Genomic DNA, 25,163 nt, shown 5'->3' with positions numbered 1-25,163 from the left:
GTGGAGGCAGCAGGAATCACAGAGTAGGCGCCCGGAACCCAGCGCTGGGACCGCCGGCTTCTTCAGGCCGACGTCACTGGGGCGCGACGGCGTCGTTAGCCAGGTCCCCGCTCGAAGGGGCAGCGGCTCCGAACGTCCCTTCGGTGAAGGCGAGTGCCGGTATAACAGAGAAGCAAACAGTCCCTTGGAGGCTCACATCCCACCAAACTAACCTCCGCCGCTCTCCCTCTCACTTAAGCCTTATCTGGCACAGGAGCCGGGAGTTAAGAGCCAGACACCGAGCGTCAAAAGCCGAACCGCAGCCCTCAACGCGCCTGCGCAGGGTACGCGCTCATCCTCGCCGGAGTCCCGGCGATTGGCTGTGACGTAACTTCCGGCGTGAGCGGCGAAAGCCGGGAGGGCGAGCGAGAGAGAGCAAGCAGGCAGCAGGCAGCAGGTAGCGGGCGGTCGGACGGGCGGTACGAAGGGAGGGAGCGAGCGAGCAGCGAGTGAGCCAGCGAGGGCAGCCGCGTCCCGAGAGCAACCGAGATTCCTCCCGTCCTTCTGACCCCCTTCCCGGAGCCCACAGCGCCTCCGGTCTCCAGCGGAACGGACACGGCCCGGCCCGGCCATGGCCTCGTTGCTGAAGGTGGATCAGGAAGTGAAGCTCAAGGTAGCAGCACCGGTCCGGCCTTCCTTACCCCTCGCTTCTATTCCCGAGCTCTCTGATCGGTTGCCGACTCCCCGTGGCGTCTTTGTCTCCCTGGGTACACCAGCCTTGAGCTTCCGTTCAGCTCATCCCAGCCCCCAACTCCCGGAGACGGCATCGGGGGAGAGGATGACATGGGGGTGGCCTTCTGTACCGCGTCTGATGGTGGAGAGCCCAGGGGAGACTTCTGCGGACACGTGGTGGACTCAGTGCTTTAGACCAGCAACAGCTGGAAGTCCCCCAGCCCAGCAACGTCCCAGCCTCCGGACGCTGCTACTGCCCCTGCCCTTAGCGTAGGGCCTGCCTCGTATCTTAGGCCAGGTTTGGATGGAGGTTGACAACGTTTATGAGCTCACGCACTCCCCGCCCCCACATCTACCTGTCTTTTGTCTATGCTCAAATTCAGACAGCTTCAGACACAGGGAGGGAGGGAGGGAGGAAAGGAAGACAGGCGGGTGCTGCCCTCAAGCCCCGCTTGCCTCCCTCTCCTGAGATGGAGAAATGGATCCTAAAAAAAATTAAGTATTTGCAGTCTGGGGGCCTCTCTGCTTCTCATTACAATTACAAAGTAAGGGAAAGACAGCTGGATTTGGGGTTCCCCATCTTGCCCTTACTTCTGTTGCCAGGTACTGACTTGCACTTACTGAATTGTTTTCTTTGTTAATTTTAGGTTGATTCTTTCAGGGAGCGGATCACAAGTGAGGTGAGTGAAATAAACATAAAAATGAGCGTTGGTTAATACTTGGGAGTTCCCCAGAGAAGAAATACCTGTAGAGACAGACTTTCCCACAATTACTAATTCAGCTGTATTTACCCTCATCTTTAGGCAGAAGACTTGGTGGCAAATTTTTTCCCAAAGAAATTGTTAGAACTTGATAGTTTTTTGAAGGTGAGAGACCCTTTTCTTTTCCTCAAATTCCCCAATTTTTTTGGCCCTGATCTTTCTGTCAAATGGGACAAATCACGTGTTGATTGTATTTTGTTTTGTAATGTGAAGCACTTTCATTTCTTGCCCTTCAAATGAAATACTTCTTTGTTCCTCTTGAAAAGACTAATGTTTTTGGGGTGGGCGTCTCTCTTACAGGAACCAATCCTAAACATCCATGACCTAACTCAGATCCACTCAGACATGAATCTCCCAGTCCCTGACCCCATTCTTCTCACCAATAGCCATGATGGACTGGACGGTGTAAGTGTCCTCTATTTATCTTTGTGTTTTGAAGCAATAGGTCCTCTATTTCTTGGTCAGTTTGAACAGTTACAGAGGGAACAGTGGGATTTGGATCTGAGAATGAGGGTTCTTATAGACATTAGGACTCCGGTACACTCCCTTTAGACCCTGATTTTCATTTATAGAATGAGGTGAATATGTTAATACTACTCTGTTAGAATGAGTTTAAAATAGAACTGATACAGGTTCCCTCAGGTTATCTGGTCTGTCCACATGGCTCTAAGCAAGGCTTTTCTCACCTGTTTCAATGTCTTGAGTCTTGTTACGGGATGAACAGTTCTTGTTGTATAACTCCAGTGCCTATCTTTGTGTATCTTTAGCACTCAGTCTTCATCAGTTATATGTCCACATTCTGTTATAACATTGATTATACTTTTGTTTCATTGATAGAACTTGCATTTCTGGAAAGCAGAAACTGTCTTGTCTTTTCCTTGTTATCTCCAGCACCTAGCATTGTTCCTAGTAAAGAGCAGGTGCTGAACACATGTTTATTGATTGAATATTCTGTTTCTTTGCTAAACCAGCAGATTTGAATATAGTCCCTTAATTATCCTCACTCTGCATTGAATGGTTCATTTTTCCTATTGTTTATAATATCCTCCACTGCCTCTAATTGTTTAATGTGTTATATTTCTTGAAAGGTTGGTCTTCCCAACTAGAGTGTAAGTTGCTTTGTGGCAAGAACCTTTTGTTAAAGCCTTGTATGTGCTTAAGAAATAGTGCATAAGTTAATAAGACAACATATGGGGTCGAAGAACGGATTAGACTTGCTTGAAGGGTAACTTGTGATGGGGATGTCGATGCTGAGCAGGGTAATTCCTATTTGCGTCCTTAGCCCACTTACAAGAAGCGAAGGTTGGATGAATGCGAAGAGGCCTTCCAAGGTAAGAGCTATCCCCACTATCCCCCACCCTGACCTTTCCTGACTTGCAGCCCTGAGACACAGTATGGATCTTGTGTTCTCCTTGCCAGGAAGCAGGATCTAATTTTATTTCCCAGAGTTAGCATTCCCAAGTCCTCCAGTCATGGTCATTATTTAGCACTCTAAACCTAATTTTCCAATTAACGGAGGGTTTAACTTGTGTGGACTGCCAAGGGAGGGTGGTTGGCATTGGCTACACATCAGATTTTTCACAGAAGCCCCAGTTTCATGTCATTTTTTACTATTCAAAAATAGTTGGTACATTACCTCTGTAGATCATATTTTAATTTCCTTATTCTTCAGACAGACTTTTGGGATACTTCAGACACTCAAATGTTAATCTATATATTCTCCCTTTTTGATTGTTAGTGATTTATAGGTAGGGTTATGATAGATAAAAGGCAGAGGTCACAGCAACTCATAGGTCTGAGGAAGAGAGGTGGGGAGTGCTATATTCTGCTACCTGCCCCCCACCCCGAAATCATTTGACCTTCTTCACGTCCCCACAAGGAACTAAGGTGTTCGTGATGCCCAATGGGATGCTGAAAAGCAACCAGCAGCTGGTGGACATTATTGAGAAAGTGAAGCCTGAGATCCGACTGCTGATCGAGAAATGCAATACGGTAAGGCAGGGACTAGTGACCTATGGGTTGACTCCAGATAGCCTGCTTGAACTACAAAGAATGACAGATGTGGGGCTGGAGGCATGGAGTGGATGTGGAAGTTGGCAGGCTAAGTATTTTGGCTCCTGTACCCGTGGCATCTGGCCCTAGCAGCATGAATTGTATACTTCGTGGCTTCAGCAGAAAAGGCCATGGTCCTCATATATATATATATATTGGTCCCCTCATCCTCCAGGTCAAAATGTGGGTACAGCTCCTGATTCCTAGGATAGAAGATGGGAACAACTTTGGGGTGTCCATTCAGGTAATGTGCCTGCATTAGAAACTGTGGAAGGTTTGGGAGATAATCTCATCTCCCATGTTCTATTTTCCCTTTCTCTTTGGTCTGCTGTGCAATAACGTGAAAGTGACTTTTGACTTACTTGTTTTTTTCAGGAGGAGACAGTTGCAGAACTAAGAACTGTTGAGAGTGAAGCTGCATCTTATCTGGACCAGATTTCTAGGTAGGACTGTTGGGCCTGGCTCAGGAATTGGGGGCTGGTGAGGTGGTAAGCACTGCCAGGGGTCCCCTGCAGCTTCCTCCTCTTCTCTCTCCTTCCAGATATTATATTACAAGAGCCAAATTGGTTTCTAAAATAGCTAAATATCCCCATGTGGTAAGTAAGGGTTTTGTGGCCTGAGGGTGGAAGTGGTAGGGCAGGGAGGAGTGACTGTTCCTGGGAAGAGCTGTGTGGGGACAGTCAGAACACGGGGACGAGTCTTTTCTCTGCCCCTCCTCTCAGGAGGACTATCGCCGCACAGTGACAGAGATTGATGAGAAAGAATATATCAGCCTTCGGCTCATCATATCAGAGCTAAGGAATCAATATGTAAGTAACCTTGGTCCCTGCCTGCAGTTACTCTGGCTTCTCTTAGTTCTGGTAATCATTTTCTTGCCACTCTGTGGGTCGAGACAGAGTGTGGTGGTAAAATGAGCGGAACAAATTCTGCCCATCAACTGAGTGTTGAGAACTATGAGATCATTGAAGGTACCTAGGCGGGTATCTCCTTTCTTTCTACCTGGATGGGAGGGAGTGCAGTACAGTATAGGGGTGAAGGTGTGGGTGTCAGACTTAGGTTTAGAACCAACTCTACCTGTAATGTGGCTTTGGGCAAGTTTAATCTCAAACTTCAGTTTCTTCATCTCTAAAATGGAACTTAAGAGTAGCACAAAGATTGGTTTTTAAAAATGAGTGAGATAACATATGAGGGGACCCAGTGCAATTTTTTAATGTTAAGTGCTTAATAAATGTTAATTATTAGACACTTGGGTCTGGAAGATACCCAGGTGCACTCAGATTTGGGGTATAAGAGGCAGGAAGGCAGCCACCCTTAATTCAAGTTCAGGTGAATGAGATCAGGGTTATGTGGATAATTGCTTGGGGATTCATGGGGATGTCTCATTTCCCTAGCAAGGTAGGGGTAGAACAGATGTGTGATTCTCTGATCCTTCTTCTCCTAGGTCACTCTACATGACATGATCCTGAAAAATATTGAGAAGATCAAACGGCCCCGGAGCAGCAACGCAGAGACACTGTACTGAGGCCAGGGCCAGGGCCAGGGGACTCTGTGAGTCTGGCTCAAGACCGACATTGCCTTGGTTTGTTACATGACTATCGTGATGGGGAAACTGGCTGGAAATAGTAATCACACCTCTCTCTGTTTTTAGTTAGAGTCTAATGAAACTCTCATGTAGTTCTGTGACGTGTTTACCTCTTTTTTCAGGCCTCAGGAACTCCTCTATTTCCTCCCCTAACACCCCACGCCCCACCTGCCCTAATTTCTGGAAAACTCCAGGTTTGTGTGTGCAGGATGTTGGCACAAGAATACTTGTGTTTTCTCTCCCGCCTCCCTCCTGTGTCTTGGGCTTTGTGTTTTCTTCCTTTTGGTGATTAGTTGGTTAGAAGCTGAGGGAACTGGAGGGAAAGTACTAGATGTTTTGTAGGAACTGGAGCGGGGTTGGGGGGGACCAGCTCCTCTCTTCTTCATGAAAGTTTAGTGTCTCTTGCACTGTGGGACATTGGATCCTTCCTGCCACAGTTGCCCTGGTGGTCGCTTAGGGTTCCCCATCTACATACGTTCCACCTTGACCCTGATAATGACAAGAAACACCTTAGACCTTTGGCCAAGTCTCTAGCTCCTTCAGAAGTTTTTATAATGCATTTTCACATACACATATATGTGTCTAACACACACACACACACACACACACACACACATACACACACACACACACACACACACACACACACACCCCCATTCAGAAGGTGATAGTTGTCCTTGTCCTCAATCCACCAGAGCCTATTGTCTCCTAATATGGTAGCCTCTTGGTGCCCGAGACTGGGGAGTTGGAGGAGAGCTGAGAGATGAGAAGCACAGGGACTGGGGAAGCCTCCTTCCTCTGTGACTTGGGTCCTTTTGGGCGTTATTGCAAAGGCTGGTCCTCTGACTCTTGGTTGCCTCCTCCCAGGCCAGATGTAAATTGGGTTAGGGGTGTCTGCAGCTGTGAGGACCAGATGCCGCTGCTCCCAGTGGGCTTTCTCTTTCGGAGAAATGTCTCTTGTTTGTTGTTTATAGTATTGTGCTTCCAGGGAAAGCGGTCACTTGTGTGTGTATGTGTGTGTACACATCATGTCGTGTGTGTGTGGAAATCTTCTGGGCAAGTCAAAACCATAGAAGAGTTGCCTCCTATCTCTCAAATCTTCCAGAGATGTCACTTGTTACAGCGTTTTGGTTAACCTTCATCAATCCCCACTTTTTTATTCTACCACACACTACTGGAGAGTCGGTATCTGTGGTCAGCTTGCCAGTGACTCTCTCAGTGTATTACTTCTGACTTCTATTCTTCCCCTGTCTCTATCTTCCAGTCCCCAATCATATTTCCATCTGGACGCATCATTTTTACTCCCGGTGGTGTGCTGCAGAGAAGGAGTTAGGATGCTGTCTTGCCGTGAATAGTGCTCAGTAACAAGCCAAGTGCATATTAGTTGGGCAGTGCCCCTACCCACCCTCCAGACCCCTTCCAACTAAAACCCTTCCCTCCTTCCACCATGTGTTTCTCAGTTTCCCTTTTTGTTTGTTGGATTGTTCCACTGCCCCTCCTCCTCACCCTATCACCCTTGGATCATAATGTAAAATTCTTTGCCATGTCAAGAAATTATTAAAAATACAGGTACTTTGACCTCTTTCTAAAGCTGCAGACCCTGATGCGATGCTGTGGTGGCCAGGGACGTACCCGTACTCTTGTGTGCACATTGGGACACTCACCTCCACGTAGACCTCCTGCCACCCTACTGGGTGTCTTTATACCAGTTAAGCTGTCTCTTTTCTCTGGAATGATGGGAAGACTGAGGCTTCTTCCTACCAAGAGACAAGAGTGGGTCTTTCATTTGTGTTCAGTCTGAGTTATGTGAAAGCTCTTTCCAAACCTAAGCTGCCTTCTATTCTTAAAGATCCCAGCTCCTTCCTTCCTTCCCCTGTGCTACCCATGAACTGCCAGTAGAGGCTGCTCTTGTTCCATGTGGGGAATCATCTGATTTAAGGCACACCCTGCCCCATTCTTTACCTTATACTAATATTCCCCTCTGAGTAATGTCTTAAGTTTCTTGAGGAGATGCCAGGGACTTCTGGTTTTGGTTTTCAAATGACTTGGAGGGATGTCTAGGACCCTAGCTCCCTCTGAAATAAAGGTTCCTTAACTTCCACCTTGCCAAGTAGCCTTCTGGTATCCGTGGTCTCTGCAAAAAAGAGATTTAGGATCTTGAACAATGGAGGAACATCTGCTTTATTCTGTTTCAGAGCTCAGTACCAGTAGCTGACAAGTTTTGAATGCCTACCCTGTGTCAGGCTCTGTTAAGCACTTTATGTGCATGATCACATTTAATCTTCATGCATCTCTAGGGTAGCTTTATCCCTTCTTTATAGGTGAGGACACTGAATCTCATGATAAGTAACTCTCCTCAAGTCACACAGCTTAGGGACCTGCTATTGGTGTACAAACCTGACTGCTGTGGCCAGGCCTTCACCACTTCTTTCTCACCCACTAGAAGAAGAGGCCTGAGACTGCAAATCAAAGGCTTGGCCCCAGGCAACTGGCAGACCACAGTGCTTACTGCTGAACTGGGCAGTGGATCCTGGAAATACTGGGGGGTAGCGCCTGCCAGGAGGTAGGAAAATGGACAGTTTGAGTAGCTGCGTGAAGCACACAGGACTTGATTGGGCATCTGAGACTTGCGTTCTTTCTCAGACCTATTCTGGATGGAAGGTGGAGTTGAGTGTACATACAGATGCCCTCTAAGCTGGTATCAGTGATGGAAATCTCCAGTGGGTACTGACAGTGCTGCTGGGAGGCGTTCAGGGATAGGGGAGACTATGCACGTGGAAGTAGTACCTGAGCCAAACCACAGAACAGAAAATTGGAGCAGAATTATATAAATCAAGGTTAGAAATTTCCTGTCCAACCCACAGGGTGGAGTTTTCTCTATTCCTATCCATCCTACTGAATATAAACCCTGATTTGATGTCAGTAACTGGAAGGAGCAACTGGTGGGACTCTCATTTCAGCTCTTAGCATTCATCATGAATCTCAAGGTAGTCCTCGTGTTCCTGGCACTGTCCCTCATTACCATCTTTGCCCTGGCCTATGTCTTGCTGACCAGCCAAGGTGGCTCCAGCCAGCCTCCCCGCTGCCCCTCTGTATCCCACAGTGCCCAGCCCTGGACACACCCTGGCCAGAGCCAGCTGTTTGCAGACCTGAGCCGAGAGGAGCTGATGGCTGTGATGAGCTTTCTGACTCAGAAGCTGGGGCCAGGCCTGGTGGACGCAGCCCAGGCCCGCCCCTTCGACAACTGTGTCTTCTCAGTGGAGCTGCAGCTGCCCCGCAAGGCTGCAGCCCTGGCCCACCTGGACAGGGGGAGCCCCCCACCTGCCCGGGAGGCACTGGCCATTGTCTTCTTTGGCGGACAACCCCAGCCCAACGTGACTGAGCTGGTGGTGGGGCCGCTGCCACGCCCTTCTTACATGCGGGATGTGACTGTGGAGCGTCACGGGGGCCCCTTGCCCTATCATCGACGCCCTGTGCTGAGAACCGAGTCTGCCCAGATGTGGAAACATTTGAAAGAGGTGGAGCTCCCCAAGGCACCAGTCTTCCTGGCTTCTGTCTTCAACTACAGTGGCTCCACTTTGGCAGGTCTGCACGCCACCCCTCGTGGCTTACGCTCGGGGGACCGTGCTACCTGGATTGCCCTCTACCACAACATCTCAGGTGTTGGAATTTTTCTTCACCCCGTGGGGCTGGAGCTACTGCTGGACCACAGGGCCCTGGACCCTGCCCACTGGGCTGTCCAGCAGGTCTTCTATCTTGGGCACTACTATGCAGACCTGAGCCAGTTGGAATGGGAGTTTAAGGCTGGCCGGCTGGAAGTGGTTAGAGTTCCTCTACCCCTGCCAGATGGGACCTCATCCCTGCGGTCCCGGATCTCCCCAGGTCCTCTTCCCCCTCTTCAGTTTTCACCTCAGGGCTCCCGGTACAGTGTCCAAGGGAACCTGGTGGCGTCCTCTCTCTGGACGTTTACCTTTGGCCATGGAGTGTTCAGTGGCATGAGAATATTTGATGTTCGGTTCAAGGGCGAGCGAGTGGCCTATGAAGTCAGTGTCCAGGAGTGCGTATCTATCTATGGTGCTGATTCACCCAAGACAATGATGACCCGATACTTGGATAGCAGCTATGGACTTGGCAGTCACAGCCGGGGCTTGGTGCGGGGAGTGGACTGCCCCTACCAGTCTACCATGGTGGACATCCACATATTAGTGGGCAAAGGGGTAGTCCAGCTGCTCCCAGGGGCTGTGTGTATATTTGAGGAGGCCCAGGGACTACCCCTCCGAAGGCACCACAATCACCTTCAGAGTCATTTCTATGGTGGTTTGGCTGGCTCGGCCCTTGTAGTCAGGTCTGTGTCCTCTGTAGGCAACTATGACTACATTTGGGACTTTGTATTGCACCCAAATGGGGCTCTTGAAGGGCGGGTCCATGCCACAGGCTACATCAACACAGCTTTCCTGAGTGGGGGACAGGAGAGCCTTCTTTTTGGGAACCGCGTGGGGGAGCGAGTGCTGGGGGCGGTGCACACACATGCCTTCCATTTCAAGCTGGACCTGGATGTGGCAGGTGAGTGCCCAGGGGGTGAGGGTTGAGAGTTGGGGTGGGCCAGAGGGAAGGGAGACCCCCATATCGAGCCAGAATAGGAAAGCATGGCATTCCCACACAATTTAGCAACAGCAGGGACTGATTTGCATGTATTCAGCTGCAGTCAGCCTGAGGTACTGGGCTCACTGGACATGTGGCAAAAGGTAGAGAGGGCTCCCCCCCTCCCCCCCGCCCAGGCCCCTCTGACCTGCTGCAACTGTGAAACTAAATGTAATGGCTGCGCTGGCTGCCTTGGCCTGTCTGTAGGTGGTGACCTGGCCCTGTCTGGCACCAGTTGCAGCTGGAGCTGGGACTCCTGATTCTGAGAGTCAGTGGAGGTGGGGAGAGCAGGGGCCCGAGCGGACATGGGAAGCAGTCTGTCTAAAGAGGTTTTCAGAGTGGAAGAAATTCTGGGGCCTGAGAAAGGGAGGTGCTGGCTGGGGACTGCTCCACAGGATTTCAGACAAGCGGGGCTATGGGACAGGCCTCATCCTCCTGGGGACCGGGTGGGGAGGGGCATCCTGTTCCTGCCAGCACATGTCATCACAGTGGGCTGTCCTGTGACATGGCAGGCACGCAATAGTCTTGCTGCAAGGGTGGAAAGGGATTTCTCAAGTAGGGTTCAAAGCACAAAGGAGACTTTCTCTTCCTGCCAGATTTTTGTGCAGGACAGAAAATTACCAAATTGGACTATTATACCCAGAAAGAAAATTAGGAATCTACCAGGCCCTCTCCAGTTTACAGTTGTGGAAACAGGAGGGTGCATGGAGGTGGGTCAGGAAGTGACGGCCCAAGTATAATGCAATGTAACTCAGCATATTTCTTGTGAAACATTTTCATATCCTCTTTGAGTATAAAGATGGTGTGTATGTGGGGGGGGGGTGGAGGGGAGGGAGAGCTAAGAAAATAGCATGATTGAAATGCTATTTTCAATCATGCATAGTAACGATTATTCTTTGACATATTTGGAATATGACTATTTTCTGATTTGAAGATCCCCCCCCCCCCCAGCATTTTGGCATTAAACAGCCTTGTCTTGGGATGTAAAATCAAGTAACATTGGATCCCTAGAGTATGCAACAGAGGCTGGTGCTGTGGGCCAGAGATGCTGTGTCAGGCCCCTGGGCACAGGACGACGGGCAGAGGCACTGGCTTCAGTAGAGTGCCTCCCTGTGCCAGAGCCTTCTTAAGAGTTATGTTTAAAGGAACCAGTGGTCCAGACCTGCAGAGTCTAAGTGTTCCAAGGATCTCCCTGACAATTTAAAGATAAAAATCTACTTACTTATAAAAAAGTCTGAAAGTGGTCCCTGCCATATTGAAAAAAAAAATAGCAAAGTCTCAGAACGAGGAGGATTATGCAGGGCACCATGGGAGGAGATTGGGTTTTTCCAGCCAGCTTCTCCAAGACAAATAGCCCGTTCCTGGTTAGAAGCATGTTACTAGCCACCTGTATGTGCTTTTCTATTTATAGAGCTCAGCCACAGAACAACCTTTATTATGCCCAGTATAGAGATTCATAGAGTGAGAATCAGAGAAGCCAAGAATTGGTCCAAAGTCTACTGGGTAGACCAGTGCTAATAGAACTTTATGCAACGATGGAAATGTTCTCTGCCTGCAGTGTCCAATATGTGAGCCACTAGCCACAGGCAGCTATTGAGCACTTGAAATGTAGCTAGTGTGACTGAGGAACTGAATTAAAATTTTTTTTGGTGGGGGAGATAGTTAGGTTTATTTATTAAATAAACTGGGGAGGTACTGGGGATTAAACCCTGGACCTCGTGCATGCTTACCACTGAGCTATATCCTCCCCCCAACCCCGGATTTTTAATTGAAATTGAAATAGCCACTTGTGACCGGTGGTAACAGTATTGGACCAGGGCACATTTGAAGAAGACAGGCTATCCCTCAAATCCAGACCTGACTCCCAGCACGAGTGCTCTCTGATGAGCTTTGTTAGGCCAGTGTAGTGGGCGTCATGGAGAAGACGAGGGACCTGTCTCACCTGGTGTGGAACTCCTCTCCCTCCCCTCACCCTGGCAGGGCTGAAAAACTGGGTCGTAGCTGAAGACGTGGTGTTTAAACCTGTGGCAGCCCCTTGGAGTCCGGAGCACCAACTGCAGCGCCCACAGCTGACTCGGCAGGTCCTGGGAAGGGAGGATCTGACAGCTTTTCTTTTGGGGAGCCCCCTTCCCCGCTACCTTTACTTGGCTAGCAACCAGACTAATGCCTGGGGTCACCAGCGCGGGTATCGAATCCAGATCCACAGCCCCTTCGGCATACACATGCCTCTGGACAGCGACATGGAGAGGGCCCTCAGCTGGGGGAGGTGAGGAGGGCCCTGGGCACTGGGTGGTAGGGAAGGACCAGTCCCCTTCCCATCCTGGCTCTTGGAGACCCCAACTCACTACCCTTGCTCCAAACCTCATCTCAGATCCAAGTAGATATGGGGTGGGAAATGGTCTCAGACAGAAATCTGATCCAAAGGACTTCCGGGCTGATAAAGGCCCTTGGCATTTTCTGATACCACCTTCCTACAAACATTCCTGGTCAGATACCAGCTCGCGGTGACTCGGAGGAAGGAGAAGGAGTCACAGAGCAGCAGCATCTATTACCAGAATGACATCTGGACACCCACTATGGCCTTTGCTGACTTCATCAACAATGAGACCCTCTTAGGAGAGGTTGGTAGCCCTAGGGACACAGAAGAGGGGCTCCCCTGAGCCTGGTGTCTTGGCTGCCCGGCCCCTGGCTATAGGATGGAGGGAATGGTGGGTTTCCCACCATTTGATTAGGAGCCAGGGAGCTCCCTAATGACCAGAAGGGTCATCCCTTCCCGGGGTGAGATTAGCCCTGGGACTTAGACCACCCTACGGCTTCTCAGGGATTATCAAACCTTGGGCCTGAGGCTGGGCGGGGGTGGAAGCAGGCGGGACTGGAGGTTGGGGATTGTGGCTGAGGGGAGATTCTCTGCAAGGGTCTCACCTCCAAAGTCTCTGGCTCCTCCTCTTCCTTCAGGACCTGGTGGCTTGGGTTACAGCCAGCTTCCTGCACATCCCCCACGCTGAGGATGTCCCCAATACAGTGACTCTGGGGAACAGAGTTGGCTTCTTGCTCCGACCCTATAACTTCTTTGATGAGGACCCCTCCATCTTCTCCCCTGACAGCGTCTACTTTGAGAAGGACCAGAATGCTGGGCTCTGCAGTGTCAATCATGTGGCCTGCATCCCCCACCTGGCGTCCTGTGTCCCGGATCTGCCCCCTTTCTCTTACCAAGACTTTTAGCCCTGAGTGTGTGGTGGGACACGGAGTGGGGTGCCAAGACATGTACCATACTCTCTGTTCCCACTTCCTGCTCCCCTGACACTCCACCCTTGGGAAACAGCCTCCTATCACATAAACCACCATATAGCCTTTTGGTTAATTCTTATTTCCAGTTCATTTTTTAAAATGATGAATTTATAGAAATGATGTTATTAAAATATTCAAGCAAAAACACCCCAAATCCTACCACTCAGAAATGGCTAGCATTCACATTTGGTGAATGTTATTCCAGACATTTCTTCATGCATGTGCATTGAAACGGAAGAATAGATAGAATTTTGTAAAAATCGGAGGTGTGTGTAATTTATAATAAAAAGTATTACAAGATTTTTACTTGAATTTCTTCTATTTTTGAAGTTTCTAGAATCTCCCAGAGAATACTAAAGACTCTGGCCAAGGAAATTAGCCATGGAGGAGTAGGGGAGGGGAACGGACCTGGCCAAGAAATGCTGCCGGGGACAATGAAGGGCTGGGAGTGGGGTTTTCCTGGAAGGAAGACAAGAGTTCCAAGGTATCAGAAAAGAAACATCTGGCCCTGGGGAAGTGGGGACTGGAGGAAGAAATGGGGCTGAGGGGGATGAGGGGCTGCCTCCTTGCGGGTGGTGCATTTCTGTGCTCAGGCTGGTCAGTTGCATTATTTTGAAATCCCCTCCACCCCTTCCCCCTACCTCAGCTCTCCTCTGTTCCAACCCTGACCCAGAGAGCAGAGTCTGAATTGGAGCCTGGGAGACAAAGCCATGTAAGGTCTATGGAAATTGCTGCTACCCTGCTTCAGGCCCGCCCTCCAACCCCAGCCTGCCCCGCCCCCTCCCCAGCCTTCCCTGCTCTTCCCACCCTCAGTCTCCTTTGCGTCGGAATACTGAGAACCTCAGCCAGAGTCCAGAGCTCCCAATACAGGGGTTAAAAGAGACCTTCTTCAGCTCGCCTGAGAATACATATCTCGATTTTTGTTCAACCCTCCATCTCTATGTTCTTGGGACAATGAACCAGAAGACCACCCTGGTGCTCCTCGCTCTGGCTATCATCACTATCTTTGCCTTGGTGTGTGTCTTGCTAGCTGGCAGAGGAGGAGATGGGGGTGAATCCAGCCTGCCTGCCTTCTGCCCCTCCGTATCTCCCAGTGCCCAGCCCTGGACACACCGTGGCCATAGCCAGCTGTTTGCAGACCTGAGCCGAGAAGAGCTGGCAGCTGTGATGAGATTTCTGACCCAGAAGCTGGGGCCAGGACTGGTGGACGCAGCCCAGGCCCAACCCTCAGACAACTGTGTCTTCTCAATAGAGCTGCAGCTGCCCCCCAAGGCTGCAGCCTTGGCCCACCTGGACAAGGGGAGACCCCCGCCTGCCCGGGAGGCACTGGCCATCGTCTTCTTTGGTAGACAGCTCCATCCCAACGTGACTGAGCTGGTGGTGGGACCACTGCCCCACCCCTCTTACATGCGGGATGTGACTGTGCAGCGTAATGGGGGACCCCTGCCCTATCACCGACGCCCTGTGCCCATCCGAGAGTACTTGGACATAGACCACATGATCTTCAACAGAGAGCTGCCCCAGGCTGCTGGGCTCCTCCATCACTGCTGCTCCTACAAACGCCAAGGACAGAACCTGGTGACAATGACCACAGCCCCTCGTGGTTTACAGTCAGGGGACCGGGCCACCTGGTTTGGCCTCTACTACAATATCTCAGGAGCTGGGTATTACCTCAATCCTGTGGGGTTGGAACTACTGGTAGACCACAAGGCTCTGGACCCCACCGGCTGGACCATCCAGAAAGTGTTCTTTCAAGGCCGCTACTATGAGAGTCTGGCCCAGCTGGAGGAAGAGTTTGAGGCTGGCCGGGTGAATGTGGTGGTGGTCCCAGACAATGGCACAGGTGCATCCTGGTCCCTGAAATCCCCGGTGCCCCGGGGTCTGTCTCCCCCTCTGCAGTTCCATCCCCAGGGTCCTCGCTTCATTGTCCAGGGGAGTCGAGTGGCCTCCTCATTGTGGACTTTCTCTTTTGGCCTTGGAGCTTTCACTGGCCCAAGGATCTTTGACATCCGCTTCCAGGGAGAACGTTTAGCTTACGAGATCAGCCTCCAGGAGGCCTTGGCCGTCTACGGTGGAAATACCCCAGCAGCAATGATGACCCGCTATATGGACGGCAGCTTTGGCATGGGCAAGTACTCCACACCTCTGACCCGTGGGGTGGACTGCCCCTATCTGGCCACCTACGTGGACTGGCACTTCCTTCTGGAGTCCCAAGCCCCCAAGACACTACACGATGCCTTCTGTGTGTTTGAGCAGAACCAGGGCCTCCCACTGAGGCGACACCACTCATATTTTCACTCCCACTATTTTGGGGGCCTTCAGGAGACTGTGCTGATCATCAGATCTGTGTCCACCTTGCTCAATTATGACTACGTGTGGGATATGGTCTTCCATCCCAGTGGGGCCATAGAAGTCAAATTCCATGCCACGGGCTACATCAGCTCAGCGTTCCTCTTTGGTGCTGCCCGAAGATTCGGAAACCAGGTTGGGGAGCACACGCTGGGCACCATCCACACCCACAGTGCCAACTTCAAGGTGGATCTGGATGTGGGAGGTAAGACATCCTGGCGGAGGCAAGGATTCAGAAGAGGAGCCTAAAGAGTTGTCTGCATTTGCTTTGAGTTTTATGGAGGTTTTCCAGGAAAGGAAGATCTGAGCCTGAGTGGTTTTGGAATTTCATGCTTCCTCTTTTGCTGGATGGGAGAGAGCTGGCTGCTGAATGTCACTGAGAGGTTAACTCACTGGCTGGGTGCAGCCCTGCCACCCTCTCTCCACTTGATTTCATCCGAAAATCTTGGGCAATAGCTCAGCTCAGGCAGGATCTGGGCTAAGGGTCCCTATTGCCCTCTTCCTTCCCTGGCACTTATATGGGCTTCATTTTAGCGAGGCAGACATTTGTTTTTTGGCTCATCTGTGTCTGGCCTGCAGTGCTGGTGTTTTGGAAGATCTGTTTGCTTTCTGCCGAGTCCCTGGCACATGTAGGCTAATCAGGGAATATCCCAGATTGTACGTTTCCTTGGAAGGTGTTCCCTCCTCTTCCCTGAGTTTCCCTCTGGGCACAATACATTTAAGTGTGAGGGGTAGAGTGACTGCTGTGGAACATTCCGGGTAGTTCCTGGAGTTGGTGGTCACATAGAGAGCCAAGGCTACATGATGTCTTAGAGGCCTTGTCATTTTTCACTGTCCTTCCCCACATTGAGTTAATCACCAGATTTTTTTCTGTTCTGCCTCTGAAACATCCCAAACTGCTCGCTAGACCCCACTGCCATCCCTCTGTTGAGCCAGTCCTCTCTTTGCCATTTTGACTATTCTTCCTCTCAGATTCAGGGCTCAATCTGCACCCAGAGGGACCTACCAGCCCATGCCAGCATGCTCCCTCACACACCTCCCACGTTCCCCATCACCTATGGGACCCTGTCCACAGAGGGACCTACGAAGCCCTTCCCCTCAGAGTGCAGCTCCTGCCTGCCTTTCATATTCTCCCCCAGGGCTGCATTAGCTGCACACACACCCTGCCTGGCCCTGGACACACACAGCGCCCAGGCCAGTCGGGCTGTTTTTCTTTTGCTCATGTTTTGGCCCTGCCTAGAATGCCCTGCCGTGTCATCTCTGCTGATGACATCCCCTGAGGACAGGCTGAAGCGTTGCCCAGGAAGGCCCCCACTCCTGCCTGCACCTGTGTTCCTCTAACCTTGAATCGTGAGCGTGCTCTTCTGGCACTGCAGGCCCCTCAGGGCTTTGCTCCTCTGTGGCTTCAGTGGGAGCAGGAGGGTAAGAATAAAGTTTCATTCACCTGTATGTCCCCCGCGCCGAGCACAGGCCTCTCCACTAATGGGTGTGAACGGATGAATGAATGAAATCCTTGAAGACATATTTCACAGGTCAACAGCTTTGGCTGAAAGATGGGGGATAACTTGTCAAGACGGGAGAGAAGCAGGGGGCACACTCAGTCTGGGCTTCTCTTTGGCCTCCACTCTGAAGCCAGGTGGGGGCAGAGTCCAGAGAGGGTAGGGCCACCGTATGACCAGCCCTCCCTCCCACCCTTCCCCTTCACCCACCTCCACCCAACCCTTGCAGGAGTGGAGAACTGGGTCTGGGCTGAAGATATGGCTTATGCCCCCTCGGCGGTACCCTGGAGTCCTGAGCACCAGATACAGAGAATGCAGGTGACTCGGAAGTTGCTGGAGACGGAAGACCAGGCTGCCTTCCCCCTGGGAACTGCCCCGCCTCGCTACGTGTACCTGGCCAGCAACCACAGCAACAAGTGGGGCCACCCTCGGGGCTACCGCATCCAGGTGGTCAGCTTTCCTGGGGAGCCGCTGCCCCAGGCCAGCTCCATGGAGAGAAGCCTCAGCTGGGCGAGGTGGGTGGCACGGTGTGTGTGTTTTGTGGAGTGGGAAGGGGCGGAGAATGAGAGTGAGAAGGGAGTGTTGGGAGGGGCACTCGGGAACTCAGTTCAAATTTTATGCGAGGTGAGAGAAGAACTCAAAAAGGATTTCCTGGGTATCAAAATTCACACAGTGGATGGATACATGGCCCCCTTGGAATACTAAAGCCCAGATGGCAGAATTCTTTTCTGTTTTGGAGAGGCCATGCTGTGAAATGACAAGGGGTGAACAGGAGGACATGGAAAGATGTTGGGCAACCCATTAGGGTGGCATCAAAGTCACTGTGTGGATGAGATGGGAAAGCTGAGGTCCATGTGCTGGGCTCCCTTCCCCAATAATCAGGAGGCAGGATGGGGCTAGTGACCTGGAGGCCTGACTAGTACAACTCTAGGTACAAGCTGGCCGTGACCCAGAGGAAGGAGACAGAGCCCACCAGCACCAGCATCTTCAATCAGAATGACCCCTGGACCCCCTCTGTGGACTTCTCTGGCTTCATCAACAACGAGACTATTGCTGGAGAGGTCGGTTGACCACGTGGGGACTGAGGGAGGCGGGCAGGGGCCCAGAGATGAGCCCCGCCTTTTCCTGGGGGTCCCTGAAAGCCATCTATCTCCTCAAAGGCAGAGCTGACTCCTGCCTTCTGTGGATCCGATCATTACCTGTTGAGGGAATCTTCCCAAGCTGGGAGTTCACTCGTACACACTGGCTGAGGCACCAGCCTCTCCTCAAGACACTACAGCCTTCTAAGTCTCAACTTTGTGGACTTGGCCCTTTTAGGGCCCCAGGACTCAGGAGTGCTGAAAGTCACCAAGGAAGGCCACATAGCTTATATCTAAAGCTTCTTCAGTCCTGGCTTTACCACTAAAGGATTAATTTTTAAATGTCGGACTTTTCTGCTTCCCAAGCCCTGAACTTCCCTCCTCCATCCGCCTCTCAGTTAGAGTTTAGGAACTCTCTCACAGAGTTAGGGGAGAGGAGCTAAGTAGCTGGTGGGTGTCATCATTCCTCTGGGGGTGGGTAGGCTGATGGAGATGCTATGGGGAACATCAGAGATGGTGGGTGTGGGCTGGCACTGGGGGCAGGTGTGGCTCCCAATATGAAATTGACTATGCTTTGACTTCTGGGCTAGTAGGAAACATGTTTAAAGAGTTAAAATCCTTCTGAGGGAAGGTGGGCTGGCAAGGTGAATCATTCCATACAAGGCCACTGTGGGGGAGGGGGCAGGTATGTCTTTAGCAAAGCCAGGCCTTATAATCCTTTTTCTTCACCCCTTGCTAGGACCTGGTGGCCTGGGTGACACCTGGTTTCCTGCACATCCCGCATGCAGAGGACGTCCCCAACACGGTGACTGCAGGGAATGCCGCAGGCTTCCTCCTCAGACCCTACAACTTCTTTGACTACGACCCCTCCTTTGATTCTGCTGACTCTGTCTACTTCCGGGGGGACCAGGATGCTGGGGCCTGTGAGATCAACCCCCTGGCTTGCCTTCCCAAGGCTGATGCCTGTGCCCCCCACTTCCCTGCCTTCTCCCACGCAGGCTTCGCTCATAACTAGGTGGGCCCTGGGATGAGGATTTTGACTGGGGCCCTTGGACCAGGAAGTGTGGGAGGGGAGGCAACAGGCACTGGGCAGGGCAGCCTGTGCCCTCCTCACACCCCAAGGTCCTCTCTCTCCCATTGTCCTCCCTGCCTCCCCCTCCCTGCTGGGAGCATCCTGAGCCTGTGACACCTGACACAGGGGGCACTTGGCTTTGTGGACCCCAGACCTGCTGGGCTCCTGTCCCTGAGAGGAGAGGAACGGCCATTCGGGACCGTGGAGTGATGATGGTTAAGCTTTTCCCAGAAGACTCCTGTTTTTGGTTTTGCTTTTTGGCTGTCCCAAACCTTTTTAGGACATCCCAATTCTCTCCTAAGACTCTCCAGTCCTTCCCTTGGGAGGCAAGGAAGAAGGCTCTCTATGGGGATAGCCCCCTAGAGGCCCCAGGGCAGGGTTCCTGCCAGGCCTATAACGCCATGAATAAAGCTGGAAGAGGCCCCTTGGCCCATGGTCACTCTCATACTAGTCTTCCTTGTCTCTCTCTTCCTTCTTGCCTAACCATCTCCTGTTCCTACCTGTTCTTATATCCTGGGATTTCCCTCCCAGCCCTGAAGGGATGTTCCTCTGCCCTGATGCTCCCCTAGCCCTCATTTCTTAACTCTGGTCTCTTCTCCTGGCTCTAGGCCTGTGGAAGTCTCAATATGCAAGGTACATCTAGTTTGAGAGGACGCCTGTCTGTCTCCCTGTGTCTGGGAGCTGCCCTTACCCCCAGTCCTGGGGCAGGGTGTGTTTCCCCACAATTTTCTCTGCCCATTTGTATAGCCCTGCCTTGCATTCTCTGGGAGAGGATGAATAGAGTCAGCAGCAACTCAACTTAGCACTTTAAGTGGATTTGTGGGTGCAGTGGTAATGTGGAGTGGTCATTTTGTGCCAGGTCTGTGTGTGACCAATGCCCTCTGTACTCTGTAACAGCCAACAAGGGAGGCTGGGTGGGCACCAATTGTGAGAAGCAGGAAGACCCAGGAACTCCAGCCAGGGGGCCAGGGGCTGTCCAGTCACATGTGGGCATGCAAATAAGGCCAGCCTCTGGGGGAGGAGCCTCTCCCCATCACTGTCCTGGTTTGAGGCAGGGGAGGAGGGTCTGGATTAGGGATTGGTATACAAATAGAAAGAGATTGGAAACAGCAGAACCATCCTTCCCTAGAGGATTGGTTAAATAAATTCTGATACAGCCTTAACAATGCAATACTATGCAATTATAAAACTAATTACATCTCTTTATAGGGAATCATCTTCCAGTGAAAGGGGCAAGGTGCAGAACTGTGTATAGGGCACTTCCATTTGTGTATTAGAAGGGAGGATAATACAAATATTTTCTTATAGATGCATATTCAGAAGAAACAGGTAACACAGGTTGCCTCTGGTGAGGGAAACTGGGAAGTGGGGACCAGAGAGAGAGGAGACTTAGTATTATAAATCCTTTTGTACATTTTGAATTTTGAACCATAATTTTACCTATTCATTTATTATTATTCAGATAATAAATGGGCCCAAACAAGAACTATTTTTTTCTTTTACAGACGGGCCTTAAAAAGGGTGAGGTAGGGGAGGGTAAAGTGAGTTAAGAGATGGGCCTGGGACTCAGTTTTCTCATTTTTGAGACCCAGAGAAATGGGTGTGGCCTCTGGTAACTCCTTTGCCTTCTCTTGAGTGTATATCTCCAGGGGAAATATTAAACTTCAGTCAATCTCTCTTTTGCTCTGTCTCATGCGCTCTCTCTCTTTGTTTCTCTCAGAAGAGGGGGCAAGGGGAAGCAATGGGGAGGGGTGACTTCTGCCTGCTGGGAGCCCAGGCCAGGCTAGGAGGTGCCATGCAGGGACCAGATTTTGGATGCTTCTCAGCTTCTGCCCAGAGGGAGATCACATCCAGGGAGAGCAGGCATCACGGAAGTTTCTGCTACCTTCTGTCCTGCCCCAAGTCCAAGTTCACTTCTGGGTCAGTGGAACAATGGATGGAGACGAGTCAGTAAGCTGGAGAGAAACCAGGTTCCAAAGAACAGGGAAAAAGACTTCAGTAAGGAGAGAGGGCCAGGGATGGCTGGATGAATTTATAACATGGCCTGGGGTAGAAGCAAGAGTGACAGAGGACAGAAAGAGATTTAAGACAAGGAGAGACTGAAGACTGAGACAGAGGAGAAAAAGGGATGTCATGACCAACGTGGCTCTGATACTTACTTGATACTACTTCTTTCTATGACCTGAGTAGTTTACCTTCTCCATTACATGCCTTTTGTTTCCACCTCCTTCTGGCTCCTTTTTATGGTCAGTTGCACAACAGTCAGCTGGAGGGAAAAGGAAAAAAGGAATGCTGGTGTCCACACCTCCCCCTACCCCGATTTAATAACTTGAAACTCCTTGTCTTGTAACCCATCTCCAGACCCAAGAGGGTGAGTGTTTGCAAGTGGTGAGTGTGCATGTGAATGTGTGTGAAGGCTCGCTCACAAGCCTTGATCTGAAAAAGGGACTGTGGTTATGTCTCTCTACATGTCATCATGGGGATAACACCCCTGTTCCAGGCCTCAGTGGACATGGAGATCATGAGATCGTTAGCCCTGCTGGGGTTTAGAGGGCTGCAAGTTGGACCCCCAGCCCCCTACCCCACCCACTCTCTCCCTTAGACCCCTGAGGCTGGAAGGACTGTCTGCCTCAGACTTGTGGTCAAGCGATAGGCAGGAATAGTGACCAAAGATGTCAGGTTCTAAAAGAACTGGTGTCTCCAAGGCCAGAGATCTTTAGGACTTGCCCCCATTGCCCTCCTAAGAGGAGATGGACAAGGGGCCACCCGAGGCTAGGTCAGGGGCACAGCTGGGACTTCTCCAGGAATGTAGACACGGGGAGCCCTTGTGAGGAGCACAGGATGCACTCACCTGCCTCTGCTCTCCTCCTGCAGCGCCTGGGAAAGTCTCCCTCTGCAGTGGAAGAGAAGGATTCCTACATGCATTCAACAATGATTTCCCAAGTGCCTCCTACCTGCCAGGCACCTTGGGAGGGGCTAGAGGGACAGGTAAAGGGGCAATTACACGAGGGACTTTCAGAGAGGAGGCGGGAGGTAGCAGGGGCTCCTAACCCAGACTTGAGGATGAGGAAAGGCTCCCTGAGGGACATGATGTCTAAATTGATCCTGGCAGAAGAGTAGAAGCTAGCCCCGGGAGAAGGAAGAGAATGGAGAGAAGGTTCTAAAAAGAGGAAACAGCATCTTCAAAGGCCAGGAGGTGACACAGTGGCACCATACAAGTACCTAAGTTTGTTGACAGGTGGGTGGGCTGTGAGGGGAGTCCCGAGGGGCAAACAGAGGGCAGAAGAGGCAGGTCCTTGCTGCCATGGTTGCTCTAAGGAAAACAGGGAGCCATGGAAGGATTCTCACCAAGGGAGTGACAGGGTCAGAGTTGCCTTTGAGGACATTCCCTCCAACCCAGGTACAATGAATAGAGTGGACAGATGGCTTAGCCACAGGGCGGTGGGTCAGAGGTGAGAAATGACGGTGGCCGGAATGCAGGGGGAGGCCGGCAGAGGACTCCCGTGGGAAATCTGGCCTGAGGAGGCCATGCTTGCAGAGAGCCGGGATCAGAACCCCACATCCAGCTGCCTCCCTCCCCACTTCCCACCTCTGCTGAGGTCACAGATGAAGTAAAGAAGGATCCCTGGCCACTGACTCTGGTTTTTCCCGCTGTGCAGCCCATGACCTCCTGAGTGGAAGAGCATTACTGTATTTAATGATCACTTACCGCCTGGGAAAGTCACTTGCTGATTAAAGTACAATTCCACCCAACAATCAGTCCCCTTGGTAGTTAGCGTGGTGACGGCATAACTGGTTAGATGATCCTTTACACAGTGCACAGTGGGTTTGGAAAAAAGTGAAATCCCTAAAAAAAAAAATGTGTCTGAAGCCCTCCTGACAGCTTTTTTGAATGGTTTGGCAGTGAGGATGGGCTCATTAATTCTACGGCCTCCTTACCCGTTCTAAGGGGAAACCCACCACTTCTGGCTCCTCCTAGAAAGTTCTCTTTCAGTTATCCACTCATCTCCCCGTACTTTAAATCTCTCCCTTTTGACTGGCTCTTCCTCTCAACTTTCTAAGCTTCTCCCAGGACCCTACCTCTCCTGGCCGGGGGTCTTCTCTCAGCCTGTGCCCTCCAAGGAATGTTCTTTCTACCCCTCCTGGGCTTGCTTCCTTTCCTCCCACCTCTGTCACTCCTCAATGCCCTGCCCTCCCTCTGCTGACCCACAAGCCACAGGCCCTGCTCTGACGAAGGTCACCAGTGACTCCCAGATGCAAAATCCGCAGGCCTTCCCAGCCTAGTTTCCGGACCTCTCAGTGGCATTTGACTACTCGCTTCTTAAACTCTCTCTTATCTTGACCTCCCCACATTCTGACTCCTCCTCATCTATATTTGCTGCTTCTCGGGCTCCTGTGCTGGCTCCTTGCCCTCTGCTCTGCCCACAGGTCCCCTCAGCCCCACACCTCAGTATTTTCCAGGACTCTGTCCCTGGCCCTCCTGTCTCCTCTCTCCAGAGGTCCTCTCTGGGTGAGCTCAGGCTCTCCTTAATTCATGACTAATATTTGTTGTTTTGCCCAAGTCTGTATTTCTAGCCTAGAGGAACCTCTCTCCTGAACTCCTAGCCCATAGAGCCAATGGCCCTTTTTTCTGGGCATCTGTGCTGGGGTTCCCCCTGAGCACCTCAAACTCAAACTTGTTGGTTTCCCCTTTAAACTCACTGCTCTCCATGAAGGTCCAACTAGTGAGAGCCTCTTCCCACCCCAAGTCACCCAATGGGAAACCTTTGTGTCTTTGTGGTGTCATCTAAGAGGCTGTGCCCTTACTCACCCACCCACCCAATCAGGCACTGAGTCCCATCTACTCCACCTACAACATCTGTCCAGACTCATCCTTTCCTCTGTGTCCTCAAGGCCACTCACCTCACCCTGGCCCTTTGCCTCCTGCCTGGTCTCCTCGACTCTAGTCTGTCCTATACCCAAGCCCTGCTCCGCGCCTCAGCCAGAGCCATCTCCCTAGAATGCGGATCAGAGTGGAGTGACTGGGTATACGGAGGGGGGTTCCCACTGGCTGCACATGGTCTCTAGGGCAGCAGCTCGGTTGAAGCACCACGTCCTGGGGCTCAGTCTTCAACCTGAAGGCCAGGAGTGGGCTCTGGCTCCCAGGGATAAGCTCATCTTCAACACATTCATAGAGGCTGGGGCCAGGTCTGTCCAAAGAGAAATAAGACCTAGTTAGGGGAGTAGGGTGTGTGGTCCTGTCTCCTAATTCTTCAAAAGAGACGCCTTTTCAACAAGTTTTCAGAGTGTTTGACATGATGATTGTGAAGCCCAGGATGAAATGATGTCAGAAGGAAACAATGTGACAGTGAGACACTTAGGGAAGGTGGTCAGAGGGGGTGCCTTCTTACATCCTCATCCCCCCACCAGGCAAGGCAAAGGCTCTCCCTCCCACCACCTGATCATTGCCCACTTCCCATCTGACAGCCTGGCATTACCCAACCAGAGCAAACATTCACGACCTTTGCTTGGTAACACTGGTCAGGACAAAAAACACTAGCCATCTTAACATTGTGTTCTTGGCTGGGAGCAAAGACCATAACTTACCAAAGGCCCAGATTCATGTTCCCAGGCTGGGAAAGCTTGCCTTGTGGCCAGGGCTGGGCCTTGACCTTAGATTCTACTCCTCCTTATTATGAAACCCAAATGGTTCATTTCAAATTGAGATAGGCTGGGACCTGGGACCCTCTACCGGAGTGTCTGCTCTTGTACCTGAACAAATGTCTCTGGGAGCAACAGAATACAAAGGAACTATAAGGGCTTAAAAATAACTGCATCCATGCATGCGCACTCAGGGCAATTATGAACAATAAGATACAAAAAGGTCACAAACCAACTGCCACTTCTGAGGTGCCAGAGCAAAAGTAGGGGACTGTGCATGATGCCTGCACACAGCACCAAGGGGGTGGACAGACCACCTAAGCCACCCCTGGAACTGACCCACCAAGCCCTCCAACCCTCACCTCATTTAAGGAAACCAGTCTAACCTCCACAGAGAGCAAGCAAGGGAACCTGTCTTTTGTCTTTGCTCCCTCCTGCTGCAGCACGAGTCCCTTGCCTGAATTTCTCATCTGGTCTCTTATCGATTTC

The 25,163-nt window shown here is 51.3% G+C and overlaps 3 protein-coding genes and 1 long non-coding RNA gene across 10 annotated transcripts; 3 read left to right on the top strand and 1 right to left on the bottom strand.

The window, feature by feature from the left end:
• The first annotated feature begins 165 nt into the window (after positions 1-165).
• PSME3 (proteasome activator subunit 3) lies at positions 166-6,684 on the top strand. Of its 2 annotated transcripts, XM_010968958.3 has the most exons (12): positions 166-652; positions 1,359-1,391; positions 1,515-1,577; positions 1,773-1,877; positions 2,755-2,803; positions 3,352-3,464; positions 3,700-3,768; positions 3,900-3,967; positions 4,066-4,120; positions 4,247-4,333; positions 4,966-5,072; positions 6,371-6,684. In XM_010968958.3, exons 1-11 carry the CDS (start codon positions 611-613, stop codon positions 5,044-5,046), a joined length of 765 nt encoding a protein of 254 aa, XP_010967260.1. In that variant the 5' UTR covers positions 166-610; the 3' UTR covers positions 5,047-5,072; positions 6,371-6,684. The 2 variants fall into 2 exon arrangements, with proteins under 2 accessions (XP_010967260.1, XP_074199463.1); XM_074343362.1 differs by having other exon boundaries at positions 169-652; positions 4,966-6,684.
• Positions 6,685-6,836: 152 nt separating this feature from the next.
• On the top strand, positions 6,837-13,335 carry AOC2 (amine oxidase copper containing 2). 2 transcript variants are annotated; one of them, XM_045505906.2, is made up of 4 exons: positions 6,837-9,669; positions 11,728-12,013; positions 12,239-12,368; positions 12,852-13,335. In XM_045505906.2, the coding sequence occupies exons 1-4, from the start codon at positions 8,082-8,084 to the stop codon at positions 12,861-12,863; spliced, it is 2,016 nt and encodes a 671-aa protein (XP_045361862.1). In that variant the 5' UTR covers positions 6,837-8,081; the 3' UTR covers positions 12,864-13,335. The 2 variants fall into 2 exon arrangements, with proteins under 2 accessions (XP_045361862.1, XP_010967258.1); XM_010968956.3 differs by having other exon boundaries at positions 12,703-13,335.
• Positions 13,336-13,839: 504 nt separating this feature from the next.
• On the top strand, positions 13,840-20,716 carry LOC105080090 (amine oxidase copper containing 3). 2 transcript variants are annotated; one of them, XM_074343361.1, is made up of 5 exons: positions 13,840-15,589; positions 17,113-17,398; positions 17,815-17,944; positions 18,702-18,885; positions 19,143-20,716. In XM_074343361.1, the coding sequence occupies exons 1-5, from the start codon at positions 13,990-13,992 to the stop codon at positions 19,601-19,603; spliced, it is 2,661 nt and encodes an 886-aa protein (XP_074199462.1). In that variant the 5' UTR covers positions 13,840-13,989; the 3' UTR covers positions 19,604-20,716. The 2 variants fall into 2 exon arrangements, with proteins under 2 accessions (XP_074199462.1, XP_010967257.1); XM_010968955.3 differs by having other exon boundaries at positions 18,702-19,305.
• Positions 20,539-24,640, bottom strand: LOC123612546 (uncharacterized). Of its 4 annotated transcripts, none has more exons than XR_006719809.2 (4): positions 22,974-24,640; positions 22,744-22,881; positions 21,886-21,927; positions 20,539-21,300 (listed from the first exon to the last, which is right to left on the bottom strand). It is a non-coding gene; the product is annotated as an uncharacterized LOC123612546 (long non-coding RNA). The 4 variants fall into 4 exon arrangements; XR_006719810.2 differs by having other exon boundaries at positions 23,115-24,640; XR_012499595.1 differs by having other exon boundaries at positions 23,241-24,640.
• Between the last annotated feature and the right edge of the window lie 523 nt (positions 24,641-25,163).

This window comes from Camelus bactrianus, chromosome 16 (assembly GCF_048773025.1).
Source record: "Camelus bactrianus isolate YW-2024 breed Bactrian camel chromosome 16, ASM4877302v1, whole genome shotgun sequence".
Taxonomy (NCBI): Eukaryota; Metazoa; Chordata; class Mammalia; order Artiodactyla; family Camelidae; genus Camelus; species Camelus bactrianus.
This window is presented reverse-complemented; position numbering and strand designations above follow the sequence as displayed.

Excerpts from the sequence above, each read along its gene's own strand:
- PSME3 (XM_010968958.3), top strand. The coding sequence starts at position 611 with ATGGCCTCGTTGCTGAAGGTGGATCAGGAAGTGAAGCTCAAG. Across the intron at positions 1,392-1,514 it reads GGGAGCGGATCACAAGTGAG|GCAGAAGACTTGGTGGCAAA; the intron begins GTGAGTGAAATA and ends CCTCATCTTTAG. Across the intron at positions 3,968-4,065 it reads TATCTGGACCAGATTTCTAG|ATATTATATTACAAGAGCCA; the intron begins GTAGGACTGTTG and ends CTCTCCTTCCAG.
- AOC2 (XM_010968956.3), top strand. The coding sequence starts at position 8,082 with ATGAATCTCAAGGTAGTCCTCGTGTTCCTGGCACTGTCCCTCATTACC. Across the intron at positions 9,670-11,727 it reads GCTGGACCTGGATGTGGCAG|GGCTGAAAAACTGGGTCGTA; the intron begins GTGAGTGCCCAG and ends TCACCCTGGCAG. Across the intron at positions 12,014-12,238 it reads AGGGCCCTCAGCTGGGGGAG|ATACCAGCTCGCGGTGACTC; the intron begins GTGAGGAGGGCC and ends ATTCCTGGTCAG.
- LOC105080090 (XM_074343361.1), top strand. The coding sequence starts at position 13,990 with ATGAACCAGAAGACCACCCTGGTGCTCCTCGCTCTGGCTATCATCACT. Across the intron at positions 17,399-17,814 it reads AGAAGCCTCAGCTGGGCGAG|GTACAAGCTGGCCGTGACCC; the intron begins GTGGGTGGCACG and ends GTACAACTCTAG. Across the intron at positions 17,945-18,701 it reads ACGAGACTATTGCTGGAGAG|GACCTGGTGGCCTGGGTGAC; the intron begins GTCGGTTGACCA and ends ACCCCTTGCTAG.